Genomic DNA, 27,418 nt, shown 5'->3' on the forward strand with positions numbered 1-27,418 from the left:
GTTCTGAACTGATTGTAAACAATCTGTTCTGCCAAAAATGAATTAAAGTTTAAGTCTAGATCATACTGGACTTAAGTTGGATATCATTATAATTAGTTTTGGTTAACAAGAACACATTTGCCACTGAAGTGAATTTCTCACAATTTGTTACAAAACGAACAGGATTTTCACAGCCTACACAGAGGAGAGAGTTTATAAGTAAATGTACTCCAACTAGAAGTTGTATGGATCTCTGAATAACGTGGTCCGTTAACTATGAAAGTGTATTACACTGATACACAGTGATACAGTATGGACGAATAGTTACTAAAAAGGCCATCACGTACCACTAGTATGGATTCAACAAAATTGGTGATATGGTTTGTTTTCACTGCCTGTATGACACGACAGGCCCAGAACCCCCCCTCCTCCTCCTCTTGAGATGAAGATGAAGAAATGGGGGGTCAGGGGTCTGCCAGCCTAGAGGCCAAAACAAAATGGGGTTGGTGTGAAATCAACTGGTTGTTGACTCAGCTTATCCTGTCGGTTTATGGCCTGGAACCAGGATATGGGCTACACCAAAACACTCACCCCCCTTTTCAATGATTGATAAGAAATCTTGAAAGGGGTTTGTGTGTGTGTGTGTGTGTGTGTGTGTGTGTGAGGGACAAAATGGATACTCTCTCTGAGAGTAGCTAAATTCCTGTCAAACACACACAGTGCACTCAAACTTCCTCTCTCACCCTAGGTGGAGAGATGCTTAACTTTAACCCAAGTTAAATACAAACCTGGTACACATTTAGTTAATAGTTTCAATAAACACCTCAATCAAAAACTCTAGCCTGCATGGAGCCAGCCCATGCAGAGGCCAAAGTCAATAATGTGAGGCGGGAATTAAAACCAAAACATATAACCAGACTGTTGCTCTGCTGATCTGTGTAGAATTTTGCTCCAATATACTGTCCAAATGTTACAGTCAGTATCAGCAAAATTCCACACCAACTGCTGTGTCACTATAGTTTACAAAAGGAAAGCAAACTTACGAAAAGCTGCTTACGTCCAATTACCAACTTGAGTGTCACAGTTTCACTTCTATTCAACCAACAGTACAGTCGTATGTCAATTAGAAGTCAGAATATAATTATTTACAGACACACATCACATTATTCAACACAATATATATATTGTTGAACCCCAATACATAGTATACAAATATATATATGCGTGGTTCAAAGGCATAATACGTGAGCAGTTTTATTCAAATTGTTCGCTTTCCACTGGAGAGTATCAGAGAAGTTTACTCTGATATTAAGTGTCTCCACTTTGTGTCCTGCAAATGCTATCAGCATCCTGCATTCCAATGGGCAATAAAACTCGTATTACGTAGGGGTCCTGGTTCAGCCCCCCCTCCCTTGTTTAGGTTGGTGGAACCCAAACTCATTCTCAGCACACCAAGCAGTGTCCCTGAGAACATGGGGGGGGGGGGGGGGGTTTGTGTACCTTGCCTGTGTTCATAGGTTATGAACAAAATCCATCTGTGTTCATATCTGTCCTGGCCACGCTACAGGCTCATTGATAATCAGACCCTAAAATCTGGCATTGGTCGAGGTCTGCCTGCATGTTCACATGCTTCACAAGCAGGTTATAGGAGATGCTTTTCTTTCCTCCGCATTTTTCAGTCAATGTTCTTTTTTGTTTTGTTTTTGTTTCTATTTATGTTTCAGAGGCTCAGCTTCACTCCAGCGTCCACCAACCTAGCGTCTGGAATCTTCACCTGTGAAGTGCCTGAATTGGACACTTTACCCGTTTCCAAAAGCAGCCAGGAAAGCAGTCACCCCTATCAAGGTGGGACGAAAGGGCATCTCTGAGTCATGTGTTTTAATTGTGTGGGTGCATTATGGTCAACAACAAAAAAGATACAAATAAATAAATAGAATGAGTTGACACTCCTGGTACAAAACTCTAATTTATCGGTTAGAGCATTGTGTCTGTGTCAGCCTTAGCCTGGTTTGCTTCCCATCTGTCTGAGAGATGCTTCTCTGTAAAAATTTGGAGATTTTGTATCATCCTCGACCCCCCCTGTCTTCTGGAGTCCCCCAGGGCTGGATCCTGGGGACAATACTTTTCTCCTTATATCTTCTCCCCCTTGGTTTAATTTTTAAGAAGCATGGTATCTCTTATCACCTCTATGCGGGTGACTCTCCAATCTACATGCCCATTAAAAAAAGAGAACAACAGCGCCCTGACCCCTCTCCTCCACTGTCTAGATATAGGGTGCATTTTGCATCCCAAAATGACATTAAGGCTTGGAAGGCTCTTAATTTCTTAACAATTTACAATTTAGGCATTTAGCAGACGCTCTTAATCCAGAGCGACTTACATTAAGCAAGAACAAAAAAGCATAAGAGTTAACGAGTTAACGAGAGTAAAACCGAAGTCATGGTGTTTGGGCCTAGTGGTCCTGGCTCTGTACCCACCGACCTGGGTTCCCTGCAGCCTTACGTCAAACCTGTTGTCTCCAACCTTGGCGTAAAATTTGACAGCGCACTTAAACTGGATAAACAGGTCAATGCCGTGGTCAGATCCAGCTTTTACCACCTGAGGCTGCTTGCTAAATTTAAGTCTTTGCTCTCCTTTAAGGATTTTAAGCGTGTTTTCATCTCCACGGCACGCGTCTAGATTATTGCAATGCGCTCTATGTTGGCTTAAACCAAGCCTCCATGGCCCGATTTCAGTTGGTCTAAAATGCCGTGGCAGGCCTCTTAACAGGAACTCGCAGGCACGACCACATCACACCCGTTCTGGCGTCCACTGGCTCCCTGTGCGCTTCAGAATTGATTTTAAATTTGTATTGTTTGTTTTTAAATCACTGAATAAGCTTGGCACCCCAGTATCTGTCAGAATGTATTGAGGTGTTTAATCCCCCATGGTCACTGCGGTCTGCGGGCCAGTTAAATCTTAAAGGGACACAAAAATATATATGTTGATGTAACACTTTCCTGGGGGTCCTTGTGTGTGTAATATGTGGTTTTAGATATTTTAGATTTTAGCAGTGAGCCCAGTGTCTCTGATGTCATCGGAAGTGGGCTCACTTCCTTCCTGGACTAGAATTCCCATAATGCTTTGGTGCACTGCTCCTCCTTGTGGATAGGGGGAGAGCTGTCTTACTGAAGTAAGTGTCCATGACATCGGAGACACTGGGCTCACTGCTAACATAACGTGCTCCCCTCCCACGTCAAACTGGCCCCGTCCATTGAGACTTTTAAATCATGTCTCAAAACCCACCTTTACACCTTGGCTTTTAACTCCAGTTGAGTGTCTCGATGGTCCATGTTTTGGTTTGTTTCACTGTCTGCGTCTGGGATGTTTCAGCCACGTGTCTTTGTTTGTGTTGTGTTTTTCTTCTTGCTGCTGCTTTTCTGTGCCGTAGCTAGTGGATTTAGTTTTTATTTACCTGTACAGCACTTTGTTAACCTTGCGTTGTAAAATGTGCCATTTAATCAGCGTACTGATTAAATGTGTGCTCTGCTGCAGCGGTAGCCTGGCACCCAGTAACCAGGAGGTTTGGAAGGAAGACCAGAGGGCTGACAGCCTACACTCTGACAGAGGAGGAGATGATCAAGAAACGCTTCCCTGTCGAAGGTGAGTCTCTGGCTGCTTCTCTGCCTCTGTTTGTCTCCCATTGAGATCAGATTCTAATCAGATTCTACTCTGTTTGAAAATGACCGTTTTCTGAAAAAGCTATGTTTCTATGTCAGTCGTTCTTCGATTTTTCAAAAGTGGCAGACCTACAAGCTCGTAGCGCGCCACTCGGTGGCGCGCTATGAGCTTGTAGATCTGCTACTTTTCAATAGTTTAAAGCATAACACCAAAAGGCGTTCCCGCCCAAAATGGGTTAACCACTTTCAACCTGGTGTCCTCAGAAGTTTCAAGAATCAAAACAATTGGGGAAAATACCAGATCTACAACAAGCTCACAACACATTGTGATGCAACTAGAGCTGGGACTCGATTACATTTTTTTAATCTAATTAAGCAGAGGCTTTGTAGTTAATTAATCTAGATTAATCGCATTTTAATCGCATATCAATATTCAACCTGAGAACAGCGAGAAACCTTTTTCTTAATGTTTTTTGGTATCCCAGTGAATCAATGAATAGTGACTACAGGATACCACTCATTTTCAACATTTTACTATCATTAATATACCTGTTGTGGAAATAATAATAAAAAGTCACCCCATTCTGTGTTGCCTAGAACTGGAGGTCTGAATAAAATGTAGTAACAGTAACAAGTACATCTCAGTGACATCACAAAGCTGTACTTACTTCATATTGTTACTGTTTTTTGTCAGACCTCCAGTTCTAGGCAACACAAAATGGGGTGACTTTTTATTATTTCCAGTTTTCAGTACTATAGAAAAGCGCCCAGTGAGAAACGTTCCGCGGTGGGGAAAAAAAGGTGCGATTAATTTATCTGTAGTTAAATCGCGATTAATTTTTCTGTAGTTAATTCATCTAAATTAATCGCAATTAGTCCCGGCCCTAGATGCAACACGTTGTGAATGAATGAATGCATGTCTTTATTGCAGACTCACGGTCCATAGAAATAGCAATTATAGAAATAGCCAAGCTTGTTGTTCATCTATTTTTTCTAGTCACTGTTCGACAAAGCATTTATAGGGCTTTAAGATGCAATCCGTGAATTTCATGGCCTACCCAAGACTCGAACCCGGGTCCCCCACATGTCTACCACTGAGCTAACAGAGCCTGCCTATTTGCTCAGGGGAGAAATTACATTTTGATGTCCAGTCGGTACCACTTGTCAACCAGTAGGTGGTCCTACCTGACCATATAATATAATATGCATTTCTCAATCAAAGAACAAGGGAGACCATATACAACCACTGCAGTTGTGTTGGCTATTGTATTGTCCAATTATGGATGGACGAGATCATGATACAAATGTCGGTAGATAAGGTCTCTATCTCTAACCACATTCCGTGGGGCAATAAATAGGCTGCTTGCAACCCTTGGGGGGTTGGGGTGGTAGGCTACCTTCCTGGAGAGTGAGGGGTGTTTTATGACACCTACAGAGGAAGGGGTGCTGACTCACTGAGTACACACATGTTGATAGCAGGGGAGCAATGTATGAAGTACCAATTAATGTGTATCGATACGTGTTCTAGAGTCCATACTTAGATATTGGGTTAGCAAAACACCTGTATAATATCTAAGAGTCGACCAGTTTAAGTTAGTCTGAATAGCAGCTAACGTACACCACAGGAAGTGTGGTGGAAGCTGGGACAGCAATGGGCTTAGAACCACCTCTAGCAGGCTAAGAAGGAGCAGTCTGATAGGCTGACAACTTTGCCAGGGAGGTGGGACATCAGAAGGGCCTGTGTATCCATGTGTGAAACTAGCAGTGAGTTAGATTCAAGGAGAAGATCGTGAGAGCAACAGGCGAGAAGGCCAATGGTGAATATACATATTAATGTGCATTATTAATAACATGTTGTGTTGTAATGTGTTTAGATTGTAACAGAGTATGTATTTGTGCCTCTTGTTTTGTCTCCCAAACAATATATTTAAAACCATAGGTTACATAGGAACCACATAGGTAACATAGGTAAATACCAACCAGGTAGTGTTGAACTAATCTGTAATCAGACCAACAGCTAAGTTGTACCAGATCGAGAGAGCGAAGAATGGCTCTCAGTAGCCGATCTGGGCCAGCTTAGAATGTTCCAATGAGAGCTAAACTCCCAGCCGACAGATAGGATAGGAACAGGCCATTAGGCAAAGATCCGGGGTACTGTATCCGCCTGTGTCAGCGGGAGGGGGAAACAAACAGTGTGTATGTGGAGTGTGTTTATGTGTAATAACGAGTGAATAAAACCATATAAAAAGCATGCGTTTGTAAAGAGAAGCGATTATTGGAACGTTTTAGTTCAGTCTATGCGTGTTGAATCTTAGTTAAAGTCTTGCCGGTTGCTGAGTCTGTCGGATACTCGGTTAATCTCCCGAAATCCGAACAGCTATTGTATTAACCCATTTAGGCCTGACGTCGAAATGTAAAAAATGTCTTCTAAATCATGTCAGTTTTTCTTTTTCTTTTTTGTAAATATCCTATATCAGTGGTAATCAATATTACGGACCCCAAAAATTATATGTAATCAGCAGCCGACCCCCATCTGATATATGTTGTTCCAGGGACCCCCCCCCCCCAGAAGCAAAGATTTGAGTTAAAAATGTTTGCTCTGAAAGAAAATATTTTCAAAGATTTGCACCACATTTTCATAATTTTTCAAAAATAGCAGACCTACAAGTGTGTGTGTGTGTGTGTGTGTGTGTGTCGCGTCGCCCTCCAGCTGCAATTGCGAGTGTGCGCTGCCGCTGTGTGCAGGGCACACTACTGAGTTTAAAAACACAGCTGAAACATGAAGTGGAGTCTGTCAACTCCCGCAATTTCCTTCTTCCCATATTGCGCTGCAACGACACTAGGATTGAGCCCCCCGAAGGGGGGCGAAATTCTAGTATATATATATATAATATAAAATGAAAAATCTGCCTAATGATGTCACTGGAGGACGGTTTCTAAACTGCCCACGGCCCTCCTATGAGACACAGACTGAGTAGGAAAAAATCGTGCCATTTTCTCATGATTATTTATTAGTGACCTATTATATGAAAATAGTTTGAAAAGTGGTGATAAAACAGTGCACACATAACTGTCATTCACTGTTGCTATCATGAGTGATCTATTCATCTGACACATGGCATTTTAAACACAATGCTCCCATCTAGTGGACACTGAACTGCAAGTACAGGCGTCAGAGCTTAAGGAATAAAGGCAGCCATCTCTACTACACTTATTGCATGAATTACATACATTTAAACTCTATGATGGTATTATTGACCATTTTGAATTGTAATGGATCCATTTAGTATAGTGTACAAACCCACCTATACGCCAACGCACTTTCATTTGTGAAAGAGTTTATTTTATTAGATTTTTTGTTAAAAGAAAGAAAAAGGGGGTTAGTGTCCTCCAGGGTGAGCAGTGTGAGTTAGGGCCCCAGCCTGTGTCCTCCAGGGTGAGCAGTGTGGGTTAGGGCCCCAGCCTGTGTCCTCCGTGAGGAGGTGAGCAGTGTGGGTTAGCGCCCCAGCCTGTGTCCTCCGTGAGGAGGTGAGCAGTGTGGGTTAGCGCCCCAGCCTGTGTCCTGCGTGAGGAGGTGAGCAGTGTGGGTTAGGGCCCCAGCCTGTGTCCTCCGTGAGGAGGTGAGCAGTGTGGGTTAGGGCCCCAGCCTGTGTCCTCCGTGAGGAGGTGAGCAGTGTGGGTTGGCGCCCCAGCCTGTGTCCTCTGTGAGGAGGTGAGCAGTGTGGGTTAGGGCCCCAGCCTGTGTCCTCCATGAGGAGGTGAGCAGTGTGGGTTAGCGCCCCAGCCTGTGTCCTCCATGAGGAGGTGAGCAGTGTGGGTTAGCGCCCCAGCCTGTGTCCTCTGTGAGGAGGTGAGCAGTGTGGGTTGGCGCCCCAGCCTGTGTCCTCCATGAGGAGGTGAGCAGTGTGGGTTAGGGCCCCAGCCTGTGTCTTCCATGAGGAGGTGAGCAGTGTGGGTTAGGGCCCCAGCCTGTGTCCTCCGTGAGGAGGAAGCCCAACAACCCTCTGTGAGGCCTTTAGGAGGGCCATTATAGTCAACCACTCCTGAATGCAGTGCCTGGTGCTGGGAGTCTGGTGCAACGCACAGGTCCTGGCCTGGGCCTGGTGAGACGTAGGAGGGGCCCGGTCAGGAGTCAACCCACAGAGCCAGATTTTGGTTCTCCCAGTCCCGGCAGAGTAGTTCCGGAGTAACTGGATTGTGTGGCCTTGCTCATTCCCTGATGGACTGATCGAGGGTAGAGCTACTGGGACGTAAGTGGGGATTTGATCAACCCCGGCTGGGTCTCCTGAGTGAAGGGTATGATGTTGGAAGACCCGAAACCCTGTTGACCTCAGGATACATCACTGAAGATACGTCCCAGGTGTATCCATGCCATGTATTTTTAGGTATATTAGTGCCCCTCACTTCACACGGGTGTGATTTTTATTTAAGAAGAAAAAAAGAATACTATATTTAATCAGAGCTTATAATGTATGCATTAATATCTGTTCACAATTCTGTCTGTCTGTCTGTCTGTCTGTCTGTCTGTCTGTCTGTCTGTCTGTCTGTCTGTCTGTCTGTCTGTCTGTCGGTCGTCAAGGTACAGCATGAAGACAACACACACAAACATAATCAATACTGGCCCAAAAGATTATCTTTTGAACTGCAGCCCCCCCACCCTCTTGCGAGCACACACACACACACACACACACACACACACACACACACACACACACACACACACACACACACACACACACACCAAACTGACCTCCGACCCAATAGGGTAAAGCAGCGGTTGCTAAGGGAGGGATGTCTTGGCCGGTAACGGGACATCTTTGCAGAGTTTGCGCTGCGTAAAATGTCCCTTCTCCGTCTCCAACTGTGTTCAGCTCCTCACCCGCCACGCACATTGTTTGCTTCATTGCCTTTATTTACTGCGGATTGCATTCACACCTGCACCGAATCCTAATCAAGTGCGATTGGAAGCGAAGCGAAACCCCCGTTTCTGCTCGGGAGTAGAATGCGGTTCTTTGATACGCATTAGGATTCGAATGAGCCTTCACACCTGCCAAACGAAGTGCACTTTCTGACAAACGGCAGGATTCGTTTTTATCGCAGCAAAGCTTTCTGGTATGAATGTCACCTATATGTCATCACATGGTGGTTCCGTGGCTCAAATGGGTCTGAGAGGCTAAATGTCATCACATGGTGGTTCCGTGGCTCAAATGGGTCTGAGAGGCTAAATGTCATCACATGGTGGTTCCGTGGCTCAAATGGGTCTGAGAGGCTAAATGTCATCACATGGTGGTTCCGTGGCTCAAATGGGTCTGAGAGGCTAAATGTCATCATATGGTGGTTCCGTGGCTCAAATGGGTCTGAGAGGCTAAATGTCATCACATGGTGGTTCCGTGGCTCAAATGGGCCTCGATATGAAAAATGTTGAAAACCACTGATCTAGACTATAAAATATGCCAATCAATCAAACAATGAGTCTAATCTAGAGTGCTGATTTCATCACGGCTCACACAGTAGTAGGTCATGAGACAGTGTGTGTGTGTGCGGTGTCACCTGCACCTTTGACCCCGTCCTTGTGCTGGAGGGGATATATATCCTTGTGGTAGACTAGACTGGACTGGAATATAAAAAGAAAAATCTGCCTAATGATGTCACTGGAGGACGGTTTCTAAACTGCCCACGGCCCTCCTATGAGACACAGACTGAGTAGGAAAAAATCGTGCCATTTTCTCATGATTATTTATTAGTGACCTATTATATGAAAATAGTTTGAAAAGTGGTGAAAAAACAGTGCACACATAACTGTCATTCACTGTTGCTATCATGAGTGATCTATTCATCTGACACATGGCATTTTAAACACAATGCTCCCATCTAGTGGACACTGAACTGCAAGTACAGGCGTCAGAGCTTAAGGAATAAAGGCAGCCATCTCTACTACACTTATTGCATGAATTACATACATTTAAACTCTATGATGGTATTTTTGACCATTTTGAATTGTAATGGATCCATTTAGTATAGTGTACAAACCCACCTATACGCCAACGCACTTTCATTTGTGAAAGAGTTTATTTTATTAGATTTTTTGTTAAAAGAAAGAAAAAGGGGGTTTCCCCCACCCCACCCCACAGGTTGAACAGCGAAACAGATACAGGGTTACAATACATTAAAAAAAAATCATAATAGTAATAATAATAATAATAATAAGAAGAAGAATAATAATAGTAAATAAGGCCAGACAGAGGGAAGGTTCAGTCTTCATAAAGTGAAAATAGTGGATTTCCATCCATTATGTTCGAAAAATAATGGATTTCCATCCATTATGTTCGATTGGTGGAAGCTCAGGGCAATTTGGCAGGTATGAATGACTTATTATCCCGCATTGTGACGTAGTTGGCACAGAGGATATGTGGTAGCAGTGCAGCACGAGTTGGAGGTAGCATCTCACGGTTCTCACCCTCCAAGTTCTTTGACCGAAATAGTTCCTATCTGAGTAATGGCAAGGTTGTTGGACCTTTTGGACTATAAACACGGCATGCAAAATGCTCCAATGGTGATGGAAGCTTGCCGTTAACAAGCTCAGGAGGAATGGAACCCATTCCAAGGTCCTTGAAGCAATTAATGGCAGGATCATCATCATCATCAAACCTCAAGTAGGCATTGACCCATGTCTTCTTGGAGATTCCAACTAATTTTCCTCCCCAGTCAGCACCAGAAAAATGAACAGATTGCCTCCACAATGCAACTCAATCAATTTAGATTGCTTGAGAGCATTTTCTCTTGACCTCAATGCAATCTCTCCTGAGAGCTGACTATCACCATTACATCACCTAATCAACATGAGATAGACTTTAATAGACTATGGCCCTCATTTATCAACCGTGCGTAGACCAAAATATGGGTGCACGCCGAAATTGCCGACATTTTTGACATTTACCATTTCCGCCAACGCTTGAAATTGAACGTGACAACGTGCAAAATCCACGGTTGCTCCTCAGCTGGCGTACGCATTTTTTTCCTGTCTTACACAAGCGGAGCAGCCTTGTCTGAACTGCTGACACTGTCACAGGCATCAAAACATATGTTTTCACTCCTAAAATGTTAATATAAAACGGTATGTGTATGTAAAAAACAAAAGAGAGATTTCCAACTTTACAAGTAATTAAAATCGCGCAATTAAAAACAATATAACATGTTTACAATGTATTAGTTTGTGCTTAATCAAACACTTGTTATGCGAGCGCACTTGTGAGATGATTTTGGAGCGCATGCGGACGCGGTGATGCGGCATATGCGATTATGATATTATTATTTTTTTAAAGGCATGAATGGACTGCACGCCTTTATTTCCAAGTGACAATGACAAGCATACAATACAGCTTGCCTATTTGTAGTAAGTACTAGCAGGCTATAGGCGTAAGGGGCTTAATCATTCACCATTTATAAGTGCTTAGACAGTTTTGACAGTTCAGATAAAAGCGAGATCATTTTCGGAGGTCGGGAGGACGGGACCGCGGCGTGCGTCGCCAACACATACCAGCGCAAGCGGCAAGCCTTCATCCATATGTTTATGATTCGTTCATCAATGATCAAATCACTACATAAACGTTGATTGTGAGCTGCCTTGACGACATGATAGCCTATCTCTCATGCAGGCATGTCACCCACAGGACTTTAATATCACAGCAGTGCGCAGTATCACGCCTTCGCCGTGCACTGCGCACGAATGGGTAAAATTAATATAGGCCAGCCTACAAACTAATTCCATTCATGGCGATGCGATGTCGATGTGTCATGTATATGCGTGCATGCGTGGACATGACAGCAAAGCAAGCGAGGTGAGAGGAAAACAGACGGTAGGCCTACAACTTTATTTAATTCATGCAGGTGTTCGTTCTTTATTTAACAAGACACCAGTGGGCTTGCAAGTTGCGTGTGCTTCTGCGTGTGTGTGTGTGTGTGTGTGTGTGTGTGTGTGTGTGTGTGTGTGTGTGTGAGAGAGGTGCGTGAGGCGGGCAAGGCACGGGAGAAACCTTTTTTCCATGGTTTCCATGGTTCCCACAGGTCGTAAACATGTGTTCAGTCGCAAAAACGAGGGCGAGGCTTGATTTCATAGGGCGTGCCAGATAGATTTCAGCCGTCACATTTATTAACGTCAGAACGAAATTATGGAAGGATCAGCTGTTTGCGATCACTTTATAAATGCCGTGGCGACGTGGGTGTACTACGAAACCTGCACTCGAATCTGTGGCAGATTTTACACTCGATTGATAAATGAGGGCCTAAGTGACAATCAGGTATAGTCTGGTGACCACCGGAGAGACGGGTGGCAGCCGGAATGTAGACGGCCCCAGCCTGTGTCCTCCGTGAGGAGGTGAGCAGTGTGGGTTAGGGCCCCAGCCTGTGTCCTCCGTGAGGAGGTGAGCAGTGTGGGTTAGCGCCCCAGCCTGTGTCCTCCATGAGGAGGTGAGCAGTGTGGGTTAGGGCCCCAGCCTGTGTCCTCCGTGAGGAGGTGAGCAGTGTGGGTTAGGGCCCCAGCCTGTGTCCTCCGTGAGGAGGTGAGCAGTGTGGGTTAGCGCCCCAGCCTGTGTCCTCTGTGAGGAGGTGAGCAGTGTGGGTTAGGGCCCCAGCCTGTGTCCTCCAGGGTGAGCAGTGTGGGTTAACGCCCCAGCCTGTGTCCTCCAGGGTGAGCAGTGTGGGTTAGGGCCCCAGCCTGTGTCCTCCAGGGTGAGCAGTGTGGGTTAGGGCCCCAGCCTGTGTCCTCCGTGAGGAGGTGAGCAGTGTGGGTTAGGGCCCCAGCCTGTGTCCTCCGTGAGGAGGTGAGCAGTGTGGGTTGGCGCCCCAGCCTGTGTCCTCTGTGAGGAGGTGAGCAGTGTGGGTTAGGGCCCCAGCCTGTGTCCTCCATGAGGAGGTGAGCAGTGTGGGTTAGGGCCCCAGCCTGTGTCCTCCATGAGGAGGTGAGCAGTGTGGGTTAGCGCCCCAGCCTGTGTCCTCTGTGAGGAGGTGAGCAGTGTGGGTTGGCGCCCCAGCCTGTGTCCTCTGTGAGGAGGTGAGCAGTGTGGGTTAGGGCCCCAGCCTGTGTCCTCCATGAGGAGGTGAGCAGTGTGGGTTAGCGCCCCAGCCTGTGTCTTCCATGAGGAGGTGAGCAGTGTGGGTTAGGGCCCCAGCCTGTGTCCTCCGTGAGGAGGAAGCCCAACAACCCTCTGTGAGGCCTTTAGGAGGGCCATTATAGTCAACCACTCCTGAATGCAGTGCCTGGTGCTGGGAGTCTGGTGCAACGCACAGGTCCTGGCCTGGGCCTGGTGAGACGTAGGAGGGGCCCGGTCAGGAGTCAACCCACAGAGCCAGATTTTGGTTCTCCCAGTCCCGGCAGAGTAGTTCCGGAGTAACTGGATTGTGTGGCCTTGCTCATTCCCTGATGGACTGATCGAGGGTAGAGCTACTGGGACGTAAGTGGGGATTTGATCAACCCCGGCTGGGTCTCCTGAGTGAGGGGTATGATGTTGGAAGACCCGAAACCCCGTTGACCTCAGGATACATCACTGAAGATACGTCCCAGGTGTATCCATGCCATGTATTTTTAGGTATATTAGTGCCCCTCACTTCACACGGGTGTGATTTTTATTTAAGAAGAAAAAAAGAATACTATATTTAATCAGAGCTTATAATGTATGCATTAATATCTGTTCACAATTCTGTCTGTCTGTCTGTCTGTCTGTCTGTCTGTCTGTCTGTCTGTCTGTCTGTCTGTCTGTCTGTCTGTCGGTCGTCAAGGTACAGCATGAAGACAACACACACAAACATAATCAATACTGGCCCAAAAGATTATCTTTTGAACTGCAGCCCCCCCACCCTCTTGCGAGCACACACACACACACACACACACACACACACACACACACACACACACACACACACACACACACACACACACACACACACACACACACACACCAAACTGACCTCCGACCCAATAGGGTAAAGCAGCGGTTGCTAAGGGAGGGATGTCTTGGCCGGTAACGGGACATCTTTGCAGAGTTTGCGCTGCGTAAAATGTCCCTTCTCCGTCTCCAACTGTGTTCAGCTCCTCACCCGCCACGCACATTGTTTGCTTCATTGCCTTTATTTACTGCGGATTGCATTCACACCTGCACCGAATCCTAATCAAGTGCGATTGGAAGCGAAGCGAAACCCCCGTTTCTGCTCGGGAGTAGAATGCGGTTCTTTGATACGCATTAGGATTCGAATGAGCCTTCACACCTGCCAAACGAAGTGCACTTTCTGACAAACGGCAGGATTCGTTTTTATCGCAGCAAAGCTTTCTGGTATGAATGTCACCTAAATGTCATCACATGGTGGTTCCGTGGCTCAAATGGGTCTGAGAGGCTAAATGTCATCACATGGTGGTTCCGTGGCTCAAATGGGTCTGAGAGGCTAAATGTCATCACATGGTGGTTCCGTGGCTCAAATGGGTCTGAGAGGCTAAATGTCATCACATGGTGGTTCCGTGGCTCAAATGGGTCTGAGAGGCTAAATGTCATCACATGGTGGTTCCGTGGCTCAAATGGGTCTGAGAGGCTAAATGTCATCACATGGTGGTTCCGTGGCTCAAATGGGTCTGAGAGGCTAAATGTCATCACATGGTGGTTCCGTGGCTCAAATGGGCCTCGATATGAAAAATGTTGAAAACCACTGATCTAGACTATAAAATATGCCAATCAATCAAACAATGAGTCTAATCTAGAGTGCTGATTTCATCACGGCTCACACAGTAGTAGGTCATGAGACAGTGTGTGTGTGTGTGTGTGTGTGTGTGTGTGTGTGTGTGTGTGTGTGTGTGTGTGTGTGTGTGTGTGTGTGTGTGTGTGTGTGTGTGTGTGTGGTGTCACCTGCACCTTTGACCCCGTCCTTGTGCTGGAGGGGATATATATCCTTGTGGTAGACTAGACTGGACTGGAATATAAAAAGAAAAATCTGCCTAATGATGTCACTGGAGGACGGTTTCTAAACTGCCCACGGCCCTCCTATGAGACACAGACTGAGTAGGAAAAAATCGTGCCATTTTCTCATGATTATTTATTAGTGACCTATTATATGAAAATAGTTTGAAAAGTGGTGAAAAAACAGTGCACACATAACTGTCATTCACTGTTGCTATCATGAGTGATCTATTCATCTGACACATGGCATTTTAAACACAATGCTCCCATCTAGTGGACACTGAACTGCAAGTACAGGTGTCAGAGCTTAAGGAATAAAGGCAGCCATCTCTACTACACTTATTGCATGAATTACATACATTTAAACTCTATGATGGTATTATTGACCATTTTGAATTGTAATGGATCCATTTAGTATAGTGTACAAACCCACCTATACGCCAACGCACTTTCATTTGTGAAAGAGTTTATTTTATTAGATTTTTTGTTAAAAGAAAGAAAAAGGGGGTTAGTGTCCTCCAGGGTGAGCAGTGTGAGTTAGGGCCCCAGCCTGTGTCCTCCAGGGTGAGCAGTGTGGGTTAGGGCCCCAGCCTGTGTCCTCCGTGAGGAGGTGAGCAGTGTGGGTTAGCGCCCCAGCCTGTGTCCTCCGTGAGGAGGTGAGCAGTGTGGGTTAGCGCCCCAGCCTGTGTCCTGCGTGAGGAGGTGAGCAGTGTGGGTTAGGGCCCCAGCCTGTGTCCTCCGTGAGGAGGTGAGCAGTGTGGGTTAGGGCCCCAGCCTGTGTCCTCCGTGAGGAGGTGAGCAGTGTGGGTTGGCGCCCCAGCCTGTGTCCTCTGTGAGGAGGTGAGCAGTGTGGGTTAGGGCCCCAGCCTGTGTCCTCCATGAGGAGGTGAGCAGTGTGGGTTAGCGCCCCAGCCTGTGTCTTCCATGAGGAGGTGAGCAGTGTGGGTTAGGGCCCCAGCCTGTGTCCTCCATGAGGAGGTGAGCAGTGTGGGTTAGCGCCCCAGCCTGTGTCTTCCATGAGGAGGTGAGCAGTGTGGGTTAGGGCCCCAGCCTGTGTCCTCCGTGAGGAGGAAGCCCAACAACCCTCTGTGAGGCCTTTAGGAGGGCCATTATAGTCAACCACTCCTGAATGCAGTGCCTGGTGCTGGGAGTCTGGTGCAACGCACAGGTCCTGGCCTGGGCCTGGTGAGACGTAGGAGGGGCCCGGTCAGGAGTCAACCCACAGAGCCAGATTTTGGTTCTCCCAGTCCCGGCAGAGTAGTTCCGGAGTAACTGGATTGTGTGGCCTTGCTCATTCCCTGATGGACTGATCGAGGGTAGAGCTACTGGGACGTAAGTGGGGATTTGATCAACCCCGGCTGGGTCTCCTGAGTGAAGGGTATGATGTTGGAAGACCCGAAACCCTGTTGACCTCAGGATACATCACTGAAGATACGTCCCAGGTGTATCCATGCCATGTATTTTTAGGTATATTAGTGCCCCTCACTTCACACGGGTGTGATTTTTATTTAAGAAGAAAAAAAGAATACTATATTTAATCAGAGCTTATAATGTATGCATTAATATCTGTTCACAATTCTGTCTGTCTGTCTGTCTGTCTGTCTGTCTGTCTGTCTGTCTGTCTGTCTGTCTGTCTGTCTGTCTGTCTGTCTGTCGGTCGTCAAGGTACAGCATGAAGACAACACACACAAACATAATCAATACTGGCCCAAAAGATTATCTTTTGAACTGCAGCCCCCCCACCCTCTTGCGAGCACACACACACACACACACACACACACACACACACACACACACACACACACACACACACACACACACACCAAACTGACCTCCGACCCAATAGGGTAAAGCAGCGGTTGCTAAGGGAGGGATGTCTTGGCCGGTAACGGGACATCTTTGCAGAGTTTGCGCTGCGTAAAATGTCCCTTCTCCGTCTCCAACTGTGTTCAGCTCCTCACCCGCCACGCACATTGTTTGCTTCATTGCCTTTATTTATTGCGGATTGCATTCACACCTGCACCGAATCCTAATCAAGTGCGATTGGAAGCGAAGCGAAACCCCCGTTTCTGCTCGGGAGTAGAATGCGGTTCTTTGATACGCATTGGGATTCGAATGAGCCTTCACACCTGCCAAACGAAGTGCACTTTCTGACAAACGGCAGGATTCGTTTTTATCGCAGCAAAGCTTTCTGGTATGAATGTCACCTATATGTCATCACATGGTGGTTCCGTGGCTCAAATGGGTCTGAGAGGCTAAATGTCATCACATGGTGGTTCCGTGGCTCAAATGGGTCTGAGAGGCTAAATGTCATCACATGGTGGTTCCGTGGCTCAAATGGGTCTGAGAGGCTAAATGTCATCACATGGTGGTTCCGTGGCTCAAATGGGTCTGAGAGGCTAAATGTCATCACATGGTGGTTCCGTGGCTCAAATGGGTCTGAGAGGCTAAATGTCATCACATGGTGGTTCCGTGGCTCAAATGGGCCTCGATATGAAAAATGTTGAAAACCACTGATCTAGACTATAAAATATGCCAATCAATCAAACAACGAGTCTAATCTAGAGTGCTGATTTCATCACGGCTCACACAGTAGTAGGTCATGAGACAGTGTGTGTGTGTGTGTGTGTGGTGTCACCTGCACCTTTGACCCCGTCCTTGTGCTGGAGGGGATATATATCCTTGTGGTAGACTAGACTGGACTGGAATATAAAAAGAAAAATCTGCCTAATGATGTCACTGGAGGACGGTTTCTAAACTGCCCACGGCCCTCCTATGAGACACAGACTGAGTAGGAAAAAATCGTGCCATTTTCTCATGATTATTTATTAGTGACCTATTATATGAAAATAGTTTGAAAAGTGGTGAAAAAACAGTGCACACATAACTGTCATTCACTGTAGCTATCATGAGTGATCTATTCATCTGACACATGGCATTTTAAACAATGCTCCCATCTAGTGGACACTGAACTGCAAGTACAGGCGTCAGAGCTTAAGGAATAAAGGCAGCCATCTCTACTACACTTATTGCATGAATTACATACATTTAAACTCTATGATGGTATTATTGACCATTTTGAATTGTAATGGATCCATTTAGTATAGTGTACAAACCCACCTATACGCCAACGCACTTTCATTTGTGAAAGAGTTTATTTTATTAGATTTTTTGTTAAAAGAAAGAAAAAGGGGGTTTCCCCCACCCCACCCCACAGGTTGAACAGCGAAACAGATACAGGGTTACAATACATTAAAAAAAAATCATAATAGTAATAATAATAATAATAATAAGAAGAAGAATAATAATAGTAAATAAGGCCAGACAGAGGGAAGGTTCAGTCTTCATAAAGTGAAAATAGTGGATTTCCATCCATTATGTTCGAAAAATAATGGATTTCCATCCATTATGTTCGATTGGTGGAAGCTCAGGGCAATTTGGCAGGTATGAATGACTTATTATCCCGCATTGTGACGTAGTTGGCACAGAGGATATGTGGTAGCAGTGCAGCACGAGTTGGAGGTAGCATCTCACGGTTCTCACCCTCCAAGTTCTTTGACCGAAATAGTTCCTATCTGAGTAATGGCAAGGTTGTTGGACCTTTTGGACTATAAACACGGCATGCAAAATGCTCCAATGACTCCAATGGTGATGGAAGCTTGCCGTTAACAAGCTCAGGAGGAATGGAACCCATTCCAAGGTCCTTGAAGCAGTTAATGGCAGGATCATCATCATCAAACCTCAAGTAGGCATTGACCCATGTCTTCTTGGAGATTCCAACTAATTTTCCTCCCCAGTCAGCACCAGAAAAATTGTGTATACGCCCAGGAAGAATGTCATTTCTTGCCCCATCTGACACAAGCACTGATGAAACCAGACTCTTCTTGTGTTCTCTTTGAACAGATTGCCTCCACAATGCAACTCAATCAATTTAGATTGCTTGAGAGCATTTTCTCTTGACCTCAATGCAATCTCTCCTGAGAGCTGACTATCACCATTACATCACCTAATCAACATGAGATAGACTTTAATAGACTATGTGACAATCAGGTATAGTCTGGTGACCACCGGAGAGACGGGTGGCAGCCGGAATGTAGACGGCCCCAGCCTGTGTCCTCCGTGAGGAGGTGAGCAGTGTGGGTTAGGGCCCCAGCCTGTGTCCTCCGTGAGGAGGTGAGCAGTGTGGGTTAGCGCCCCAGCCTGTGTCCTCCATGAGGAGGTGAGCAGTGTGGGTTAGGGCCCCAGCCTGTGTCCTCCAGGGTGAGCAGTGTGGGTTAGGGCCCCAGCCTGTGTCCTCCAGGGTGAGCAGTGTGGGTTAACGCCCCAGCCTGTGTCCTCCAGGGTGAGCAGTGTGGGTTAGGGCCCCAGCCTGTGTCCTCCGTGAGGAGGTGAGCAGTGTGGGTTAGGGCCCCAGCCTGTGTCCTCCGTGAGGAGGAAGCCCAACAACCCTCTGTGAGGCCTTTAGGAGGGCCATTATAGTCAACCACTCCTGAATGCAGTGCCTGGTGCTGGGAGTCTGGTGCAACGCACAGGTCCTGGGCCTGGTGAGACGTAGGAGGGGCCCGGTCAGGAGTCAACCCACAGAGCCTAGTCCTTCCACGCGCCAGATTCTGGTTCTCCCAGTCCCGGCAGAGTAGTTCCGGAGTAACGGATTGTGTGGCCTTGCTCATTCCCTGATGGACTGATCGAGGGTAGCTACTGGGACGTAAGTGGGGATTTGATCAACCCCGGCTGGGTCGCCTGAGTGAGGGGTATGATGTTGGAAGACCCGAAACCCTGTTGACCTCAGGATACATCACTGAAGATACGTCCCAGGTGTATCCATGCCATGTATTTTTAGGTATATTAGTGCCCCTCACTTCACACGGGTGTGATTTTTATTTAAAAAGAAAAAAAGAATACTATATTTAATCAGAGCTTATAATGTATGCATTATTATCTGTTCACAATTCTGTCTGTCTGTCTGTCTGTCTGTCTGTCTGTCTGTCTGTCGGTCGTCAAGGTACAGCATGAAGACAACACACACAAACATAATCAATACTGGCCCAAAAGATAATCTTTTGAACTGCAGCCCCCCCCCCCTCTTGCGAGCACACACACACACACACACACACACACACACACACACACACACACACACACACACACACACACACACACCAAACTGACCTCCGACCCAATAGGGTAAAGCAGCGGTTGCTAAGGGAGGGATGTCTTGGCCGGTAACGGGACATCTTTGCAGAGTTTGCGCTGCGTAAAATGTCCCTTCTCCGTCTCCAACTGTGTTCAGCTCCTCACCCGCCACGCACATTGTTTGCTTCATTGCCTTTATTTACTGCGGATTGCATTCACACCTGCACCGAATCCTAATCAAGTGCGATTGGAAGCGAAGCGAAACCCCCGTTTCTGCTCGGGAGTAGAATGCGGTTCTTTGATACGCATTGGGATTCGAATGAGCCTTCACACCTGCCAAACGAAGTGCACTTTCTGACAAACGGCAGGATTCGTTTTTATCGCAGCAAAGCTTTCTGGTATGAATGTCACCTATATGTCATCACATGGTGGTTCCGTGGCTCAAATGGGTCTGAGAGGCTAAATGTCATCACATGGTGGTTCCGTGGCTCAAATGGGTCTGAGAGGCTAAATGTCATCACATGGTGGTTCCGTGGCTCAAATGGGTCTGAGAGGCTAAATGTCATCACATGGTGGTTCCGTGGCTCAAATGGGCCTCGATATGAAAAATGTTGAAAACCACTGATCTAGACTATAAAATATGTCAATCAATCAAACAATGAGTCTAATCTAGAGTGCTGATTTCACCACGGCTTACACAGTAGGTCATGAGACAGTGTGTGTGTGTGCGGTGTCACCTGCACCTTTGACCCCGTCCTTGTGCTGGAGGGGATATATATCCTTGTGGTAGACTAGACTGGACTCCTAATGCAGTCAGTCTCTCTCTCTCTGCTCTCCCAGGTTGACGTGCGGACAGGCTGATTGACAGGCTGTGCAGAGATGCGTGTGTTAACAGCGTTGGCTCTTCTCTTCACATCATGGCTGCTCTCTCTGAACTCACTGAAGGCTGAAGGTAAGGAATAAAGAACTACTCACATGTTTAATGACGTTCATTTTTCATTTATTTGTATTTTTATTTGAGGTTTCATGACCTCAATGACACCCCAAAAAAAACCCTGAACTTTGAACATTCAGTGGATTTTCTGTGGCCAAGGAGTTCTTTCTGTGTCTGTGAAGCCTCTTGAGCTGCAATGAAAAGAGGCAAAACAGTGAAAACAGTGACATCTACAAAATCCCATATTGACATATATGGGATTTTCTGACTGTGACATCACAGTTAGCAGGAAAATCAGAGCACTTGTCGGAGCCAGAAAACCCCAGACCACAGAAAATCTACCCCCTTTTGGTGTTAGCATTATGTTATGCTTTAGCTATTTAAAAATAGCAGATCTACAAGCTCATAGCGCGCCACCGAGTGGCGTGGCGCGCTACGAGCTTGTAGGTCTGCTATTTTTGAAAAATCGTTATGACATAGCTTTTTCAGAAAACTGTCAGGATGTAGAAGACATTTTTTTTAATCTGATCTCAGGTCAGAATGGGTTAAATTTGAAAACTCTATCAAATCTACGAGCTTGTAGGTCTGCTATTTTTGAAAAATCGAAGAACCACTGACATAGAAACGCAGCTTTTTCAGAAAACTGTCAGGATGCAGAAGACATTTTTAGAATCTGATCTCAGGTCAGAATGGGTTAAAAGTTCAGGTTTTATGGGTGCAACTGAGCTCAGAAAACCGTCATAATGTAGACGAGCAAGTCGGCTCTCGTCCTATACACACATTACGTTAAATTCCCATCCACAATGAATGGAGAATGTATGTCATATGTGTCAAGAGCGCCCCTCACTTCACACAGGTGTGATTTGTTTTAGAAAGAATCCAAATCTACAAAGTATAACTACAAATAAATGTAGTGCAGTAAAAGTACAATATTTAGATCTGAGATGCAGTGGAGTAGAAGTAAAAGTATTGGAAAGTAAACTACAAACACCTTAAAATTGTACTTAAGCACAGTACTTAAGTAAATGTACTTTACACCACTGTGAAGAAATCATTCTTTTATTTACTATTTAATTTGAGTTTTTTCGCTGTTTGTTCTGAAAAGCCAGTGTCCTGTTTTAGAATGATGTCATGATGTGTTAAGGGTAGGGCTATTTGAAAATAGCAGATCTACAAGCTCACCATGTGTCACAATGTGAGGCCTTGTGAGCATTGTAGATCGGCTTTTTTCAAAAGATTGCATTTTGAAAACTTGAAACGGGACATTTCTGCACTTTTACTCTTGGTTCTTTAAAGTGTTAGATCAGATGTGTGGACTAGATTAATAGACTACTTTATTAATCTAGTGGTTGTAAAGGTATTCATTGATTGGTTGAGTGAGTCCCGTGATGGGAGTTCTGATTGGTTGAGTCCCGTGGTGGGAGTTCTGATTGGTTGAGTCCCGTGGTGGGAGTTCTGCTCTGGTTTTGGTGAATATTAAGTAGTTCTGGTCATTTGGTGGTGGGGAGGGGGTTTGGGGTTCCCTCATTGAAAAAAGATCACACCTGTGTGAAGTGAGTGGTGCAACTCCGTGTGGGGGCCCCCCGGAAGTTCCAGAACCACAGGACCAAGGCCCGGTTCCGGAGAGCCGCCCCACGTCCGAAACGGTAGAGAAATGACAGAGTTACCGTGTGGGGGTCCCTCTACTGTACTGTACTGTACTGTACTGTACTGTACTGTACTGTACTGTACTGTACTGTACTGTACTGTACTGTACTGTACTGTACTGTACTGTACTGTACTGTAATGGCACACCCGAAATCACCATATATACAGTTAATATGTGCATGTGGGTTTGTGTGTGTTAGGTTGCGCACAGGTGGTGAAAAACAACCCTGCTTTTTCCGTGCTCAGACCCTGCAGGGACCCAGCCACACACACAGCTCCGTAAGGGAGTGGTTGCACCACTCAACAAAAACAAATCCACAATCCTTGTTGTTCTACCATAGCACAACGTTGGTTCAACTTTGACCTCTCTGTCACATGATGTTTGTGCTGCTTCTGTCTGTCTGTCTGTCTGTCTGTCTGTCTGTCTGTCTGTCTGTCTGTCTGTCGTGTGGACTGTATGGATTGGATAGATGATCAGATGATAATATATTATCTTTATTCCTTGGATAAATCCCTGTTCTGAGTCTTCTGACTCCTGTTTGATTGATTGATTGATTGAGATATTTATTAACAGTTTGCAGAATTACAGTAGGCTACATTTCAAGCACAAACTCAATACAAAGACTGTTAACTGTGAGTGGACGACCCAATTAAGCATTACACTTGTTTACGTGTCTGAGCACTTGTCGGAGCCAGAAAACCCCAGACCACAGAAAATCTACCCCCTTTTGGTGTTAGCATTATGTTATGCTTTAGCTATTTAAAAATAGCAGATCTACAAGCTCATAGCGCGCCACCGAGTGGCGTGGCGCGCTACGAGCTTGTAGGTCTGCTATTTTTGAAAAATCGTTATGACATAGCTTTTTCAGAAAACTGTCAGGATGCAGAAGACATTTTTAGAATCTGATCTCAGGTCAGAATGGGTTAAAAGTTCAGGTTTTATGGGTGCAACTGAGCTCAGAAAACCGTCATAATGTAGACGAGCAAGTCGGCTCTCGTCCTATACACACATTACGTTAAATTCCCATCCACAATGAATGGAGAATGTATGTCATATGTGTCAAGAGCGCCCCTCACTTCACACAGGTGTGATTTGTTTTAGAAAGAATCCAAATCTACAAAGTATAACTACAAATAAATGTAGTGCAGTAAAAGTGCAATATTTAGATCTGAGATGCAGTGGAGTAGAAGTAAAAGTATTGGAAAGTAAACTACAAACACCTTAAAATTGTACTTAACCCATTCTGACCTGAGATCAGATTCATACGAGGTTTCCACTGGACACACACTGGTCTGATTAACCCATTCTGACCTGAGATCAGATTCTAAAAATGTCAGTCGCTCTTCGATTTTTCTAAAATAGCAGACCTACAAGCTCGTAGCGCGCCACTCGGTGGCGCGCTATGAGCTTGTAGATCTGCTATTTTTAAATAGCTAAAGCATAACATGATGCTAACACCAAAATGGGTGCCCGGTCAGAATGGGTTAAGCACAGTACTTAAGTAAATGTACTTTACACCACTGTGAAGAAATCATTCTTTTATTTACTATTTAATTTGAGTTTTTTCGCTGTTTGTTCTGAAACGCCAGTGTCCTGTTTTAGAATGATGTCATGATGTGTTAAGGGTAGGGCTATTTGAAAATAGCAGATCTACAAGCTCACCATGTGTCACAATGTGAGGCCTTGTGAGCATTGTAGATCGGCTTTTTTCAAAAGATTGCATTTTGAAAACTTGAAACGGGACATTTCTGCACTTTTACTCTTGGTTCTTTAAAGTGTTAGATCAGATGTGTGGACTAGATTAATAGACTACTTTATTAATCTAGTGGTTGTAAAGGTATTCATTGATTGGTTGAGTGAGTCCCGTGGTGGGAGTTCTGATTGGTTGAGTCCCGTGGTGGGAGTTCTGATTGGTTGAGTCCCGTGGTGGGAGTTCTGCTCTGGTTTTGGTGAATATTAAGTAGTTCTGGTCATTTGGTGGTGGGGGGGGGGGTTTGGGGTTCCCTCATTGAAAAAAGATCACACCCGTGTGAAGTGAGTGGTGCAACTCCGTGTGGGGGCCCCCCGGAAGTTCCAGAACCACAGGACCAAGGCCCGGTTCCGGCGAGCCGCCCCACGTCCGAAACGGTAGAGAAATGACAGAGTTACTGTGTGGGGGTCCCTCTACTGTACTGTACTGTACTGTACTGTACTGTACTGTACTGTACTGTACTGTACTGTACTGTACTGTACTGTACTGGCACACCCGAAATCACCACATATACAGTTAATATGTGCATGTGGGTTTGTGTGTGTGTGTGTGTGTTAGGTTGCGCACAGGTGGTGAAAAACAACCCTGCTATTACCGTGCTCAGACCCTGCAGGGACCCAGCCACACACACAGCTCCGTAAGGGAGTGGTTGCACCACTCAACAAAAACAAATCCACAAAACTATCATCATTTTGTCTTGTTGTTCTACCATAGCACAACGTTGGTTCAACTTTGACCTCTCTGTCACATGATGTTTGTGCTGCTTCTGTCTGTCTGTCTGTCTGTCTGTCTGTCTGTCTGTCTGTCTGTCTGTCTGTCTGTCTGTCTGTCTGTCTGTCTGTCTGTCTGTCGTGTGGACTGTATGGATTGGATAGATGATCAGATGATAATATATAATCTTTATTCCTTGGATAAATCCCTGTTCTGAGTCTTCTGACTCCTGTTTGATTGATTGATTGATTGAGATATTTATTAACAGTTTGCAGAATTACAGTAGGCTACATTTCAAGCACAAACTCAATACAAAGACTGTTAACTGTGAGTGGACGACCCAATTAAGCATTACACTTGTTTACGTGTCTGAGCACTTGTCGGAGCCAGAAAACCCCAGACCACAGAAAATCTACCCCCTTTTGGTGTTAGCATTATGTTATGCTTTAGCTATTTAAAAATAGCAGATCTACAAGCTCATAGCGCGCCACCGAGTGGCGTGGCGTGCTACGAGCTTGTAGGTCTGCTATTTTTGAAAAATCGTTATGACATAGCTTTTTCAGAAAACTGTCAGGATGTAGAAGACATTTTTTTTAATCTGATCTCAGGTCAGAATGGGTTAAATTTGAAAACTCTATCAAATCTACGAGCTTGTAGGTCTGCTATTTTTGAAAAATCGAAGAACCACTGACATAGAAACGCAGCTTTTTCAGAAAACTGTCAGGATGCAGAAGACATTTTTAGAATCTGATCTCAGGTCAGAATGGGTTAAAAGTTCAGGTTTTATGGGTGCAACTGAGCTCAGAAAACCGTCATAATGTAGACGAGCAAGTCGGCTCTCGTCCTATACACACATTACGTTAAATTCCCATCCACAATGAATGGAGAATGTATGTCATATGTGTCAAGAGCGCCCCTCACTTCACACAGGTGTGATTTGTTTTAGAAAGAATCCAAATCTACAAAGTATAACTACAAATAAATGTAGTGCAGTAAAAGTACAATATTTAGATCTGAGATGCAGTGGAGTAGAAGTAAAAGTATTGGAAATAGAAAATGCTCAAAACTACAAACACCTTAAAATTGTACTTAAGCACAGTACTTAAGTAAATGTACTTTACACCACTGTGAAGAAATCATTCTTTTATTTACTATTTAATTTGAGTTTTTTCGCTGTTTGTTCTGAAAAGCCAGTGTCCTGTTTTAGAATGATGTCATGATGTGTTAAGGGTAGGGCTATTTGAAAATAGCAGATCTACAAGCTCACCATGTGTCACAATGTGAGGCCTTGTGAGCATTGTAGATCGGCTTTTTTCAAAAGATTGCATTTTGAAAACTTGAAACGGGACATTTCTGCACTTTTACTCTTGGTTCTTTAAAGTGTTAGATCAGATGTGTGGACTAGATTAATAGACTACTTTATTAATCTAGTGGTTGTAAAGGTATTCATTTATTGGTTGAGTGAGTCCCGTGGTGGGAGTTCTGATTGGTTGAGTCCCGTGGTGGGAGTTCTGCTCTGGTTTTGGTGAATATTAAGTAGTTCTGGTCATTTGGTGGTGGGGGGGGGGGTTTGGGGTTCCCTCATTGAAAAAAGATCACACCTGTGTGAAGTGAGTGGTGCAACTCCGTGTGCCTGCCTGCCTGCCTGCCTGCCTGCCTGCCTGCCTGCCTGCCTGCCTGCCTGCCGGCCGTGTGGACTGTATGGATTGGATAGATGATCAGATGATAATATATAATCTTTATTCCTTGGATAAATCCCTGTTCTGAGTCTTCTGACTCCTGTTTGATTGATTGATTGATTGAGATATTTATTAACAGTTTGCAGAATTACAGTAGGGTATACATTTCAAGCACAAACTCAATACAAAGACTGTTAACTGTGAGTGGACGACCCAATTAAGCATTACACTTGTTTACAACAGGGTCCACATTGTTCAATTCATCAAAACATTTAGAGACGTACAAATAGATAGACTATGTAGTTAAAGAACAGAACAGGACTTCATCATAAAGGAAGCAAAAAGGGAAAAGAAAAATATACAGTGAGGGGAAAAGGGGGGGGGTGATTCAGCTTTTACGGGGGGCAGTTTCGAATTGCATGCAGCCTGTGTCATACATGGTACGGTAGCTATATTTGTTAAGTTATGCGTTATGCGTAGCTTAACCCATTCTGACCTGAGATCAGATTCATACGAGGTTTCCACCTGGACACACACTGGTCTGATGAACCCATTCTGACCTGAGATCAGATTCTAAAAAATGTCAAGTCGTTCTTCGATTTTTCAAAAATAGCAGACCTACAAGCTCGTAGCGCGCCACTCGGTGGCGCGCTACGAGCTTGTAGATCTGCTGTTTTTCAATAGCTAAAGCATAACATGATGCTAACACCAAAACGGGTTCCCGGTCAGAATGGGTTAACGTTGCATTCGGAGAAAACACGGAGATGTAATCCATTTAGCCAAGCCTGGCATATTTTATTGTAAGGGCCCCCCTCCCACACATCAGTCTCACGGTGACAGACCCAATACTACTGAATGAACTGCTCCCACACACTATAGTAATCATATTTTATTGTAAGGGCTCCCTCCCACACATCAGTCTCACGGTGACAGACCCAATACTACTGAATGAACTGCTCCACACACTATAGTAATCATATTTTAT

General features: G+C 45.2%; 1 protein-coding gene across 1 annotated transcript in view; it reads left to right on the top strand.

Moving 5' to 3' along the window:
* LOC308312570 (RNA exonuclease 5-like) overlaps nucleotides 1-27,418 on the top strand; it is a 40,073-nt gene that overhangs the window by 11,427 nt on the left and 1,228 nt on the right. The window contains exons 4-6 of the mRNA XM_080759221.1: nucleotides 1,704-1,824; nucleotides 3,514-3,621; nucleotides 20,552-20,663. Of these exons, the coding sequence (XP_080615347.1) occupies nucleotides 1,704-1,824; nucleotides 3,514-3,621; nucleotides 20,552-20,556 (234 nt within the window). The 3' untranslated portion in view covers nucleotides 20,557-20,663. The remainder of the gene's footprint in view (nucleotides 1-1,703; nucleotides 1,825-3,513; nucleotides 3,622-20,551; nucleotides 20,664-27,418) is intronic.

The sequence above is a fragment of the Protomyctophum bolini genome (assembly GCF_963924005.1).
Source record: "Protomyctophum bolini genome assembly, chromosome: 3".
NCBI classification, from domain to species: domain Eukaryota; kingdom Metazoa; phylum Chordata; class Actinopteri; order Myctophiformes; family Myctophidae; genus Protomyctophum; species Protomyctophum bolini.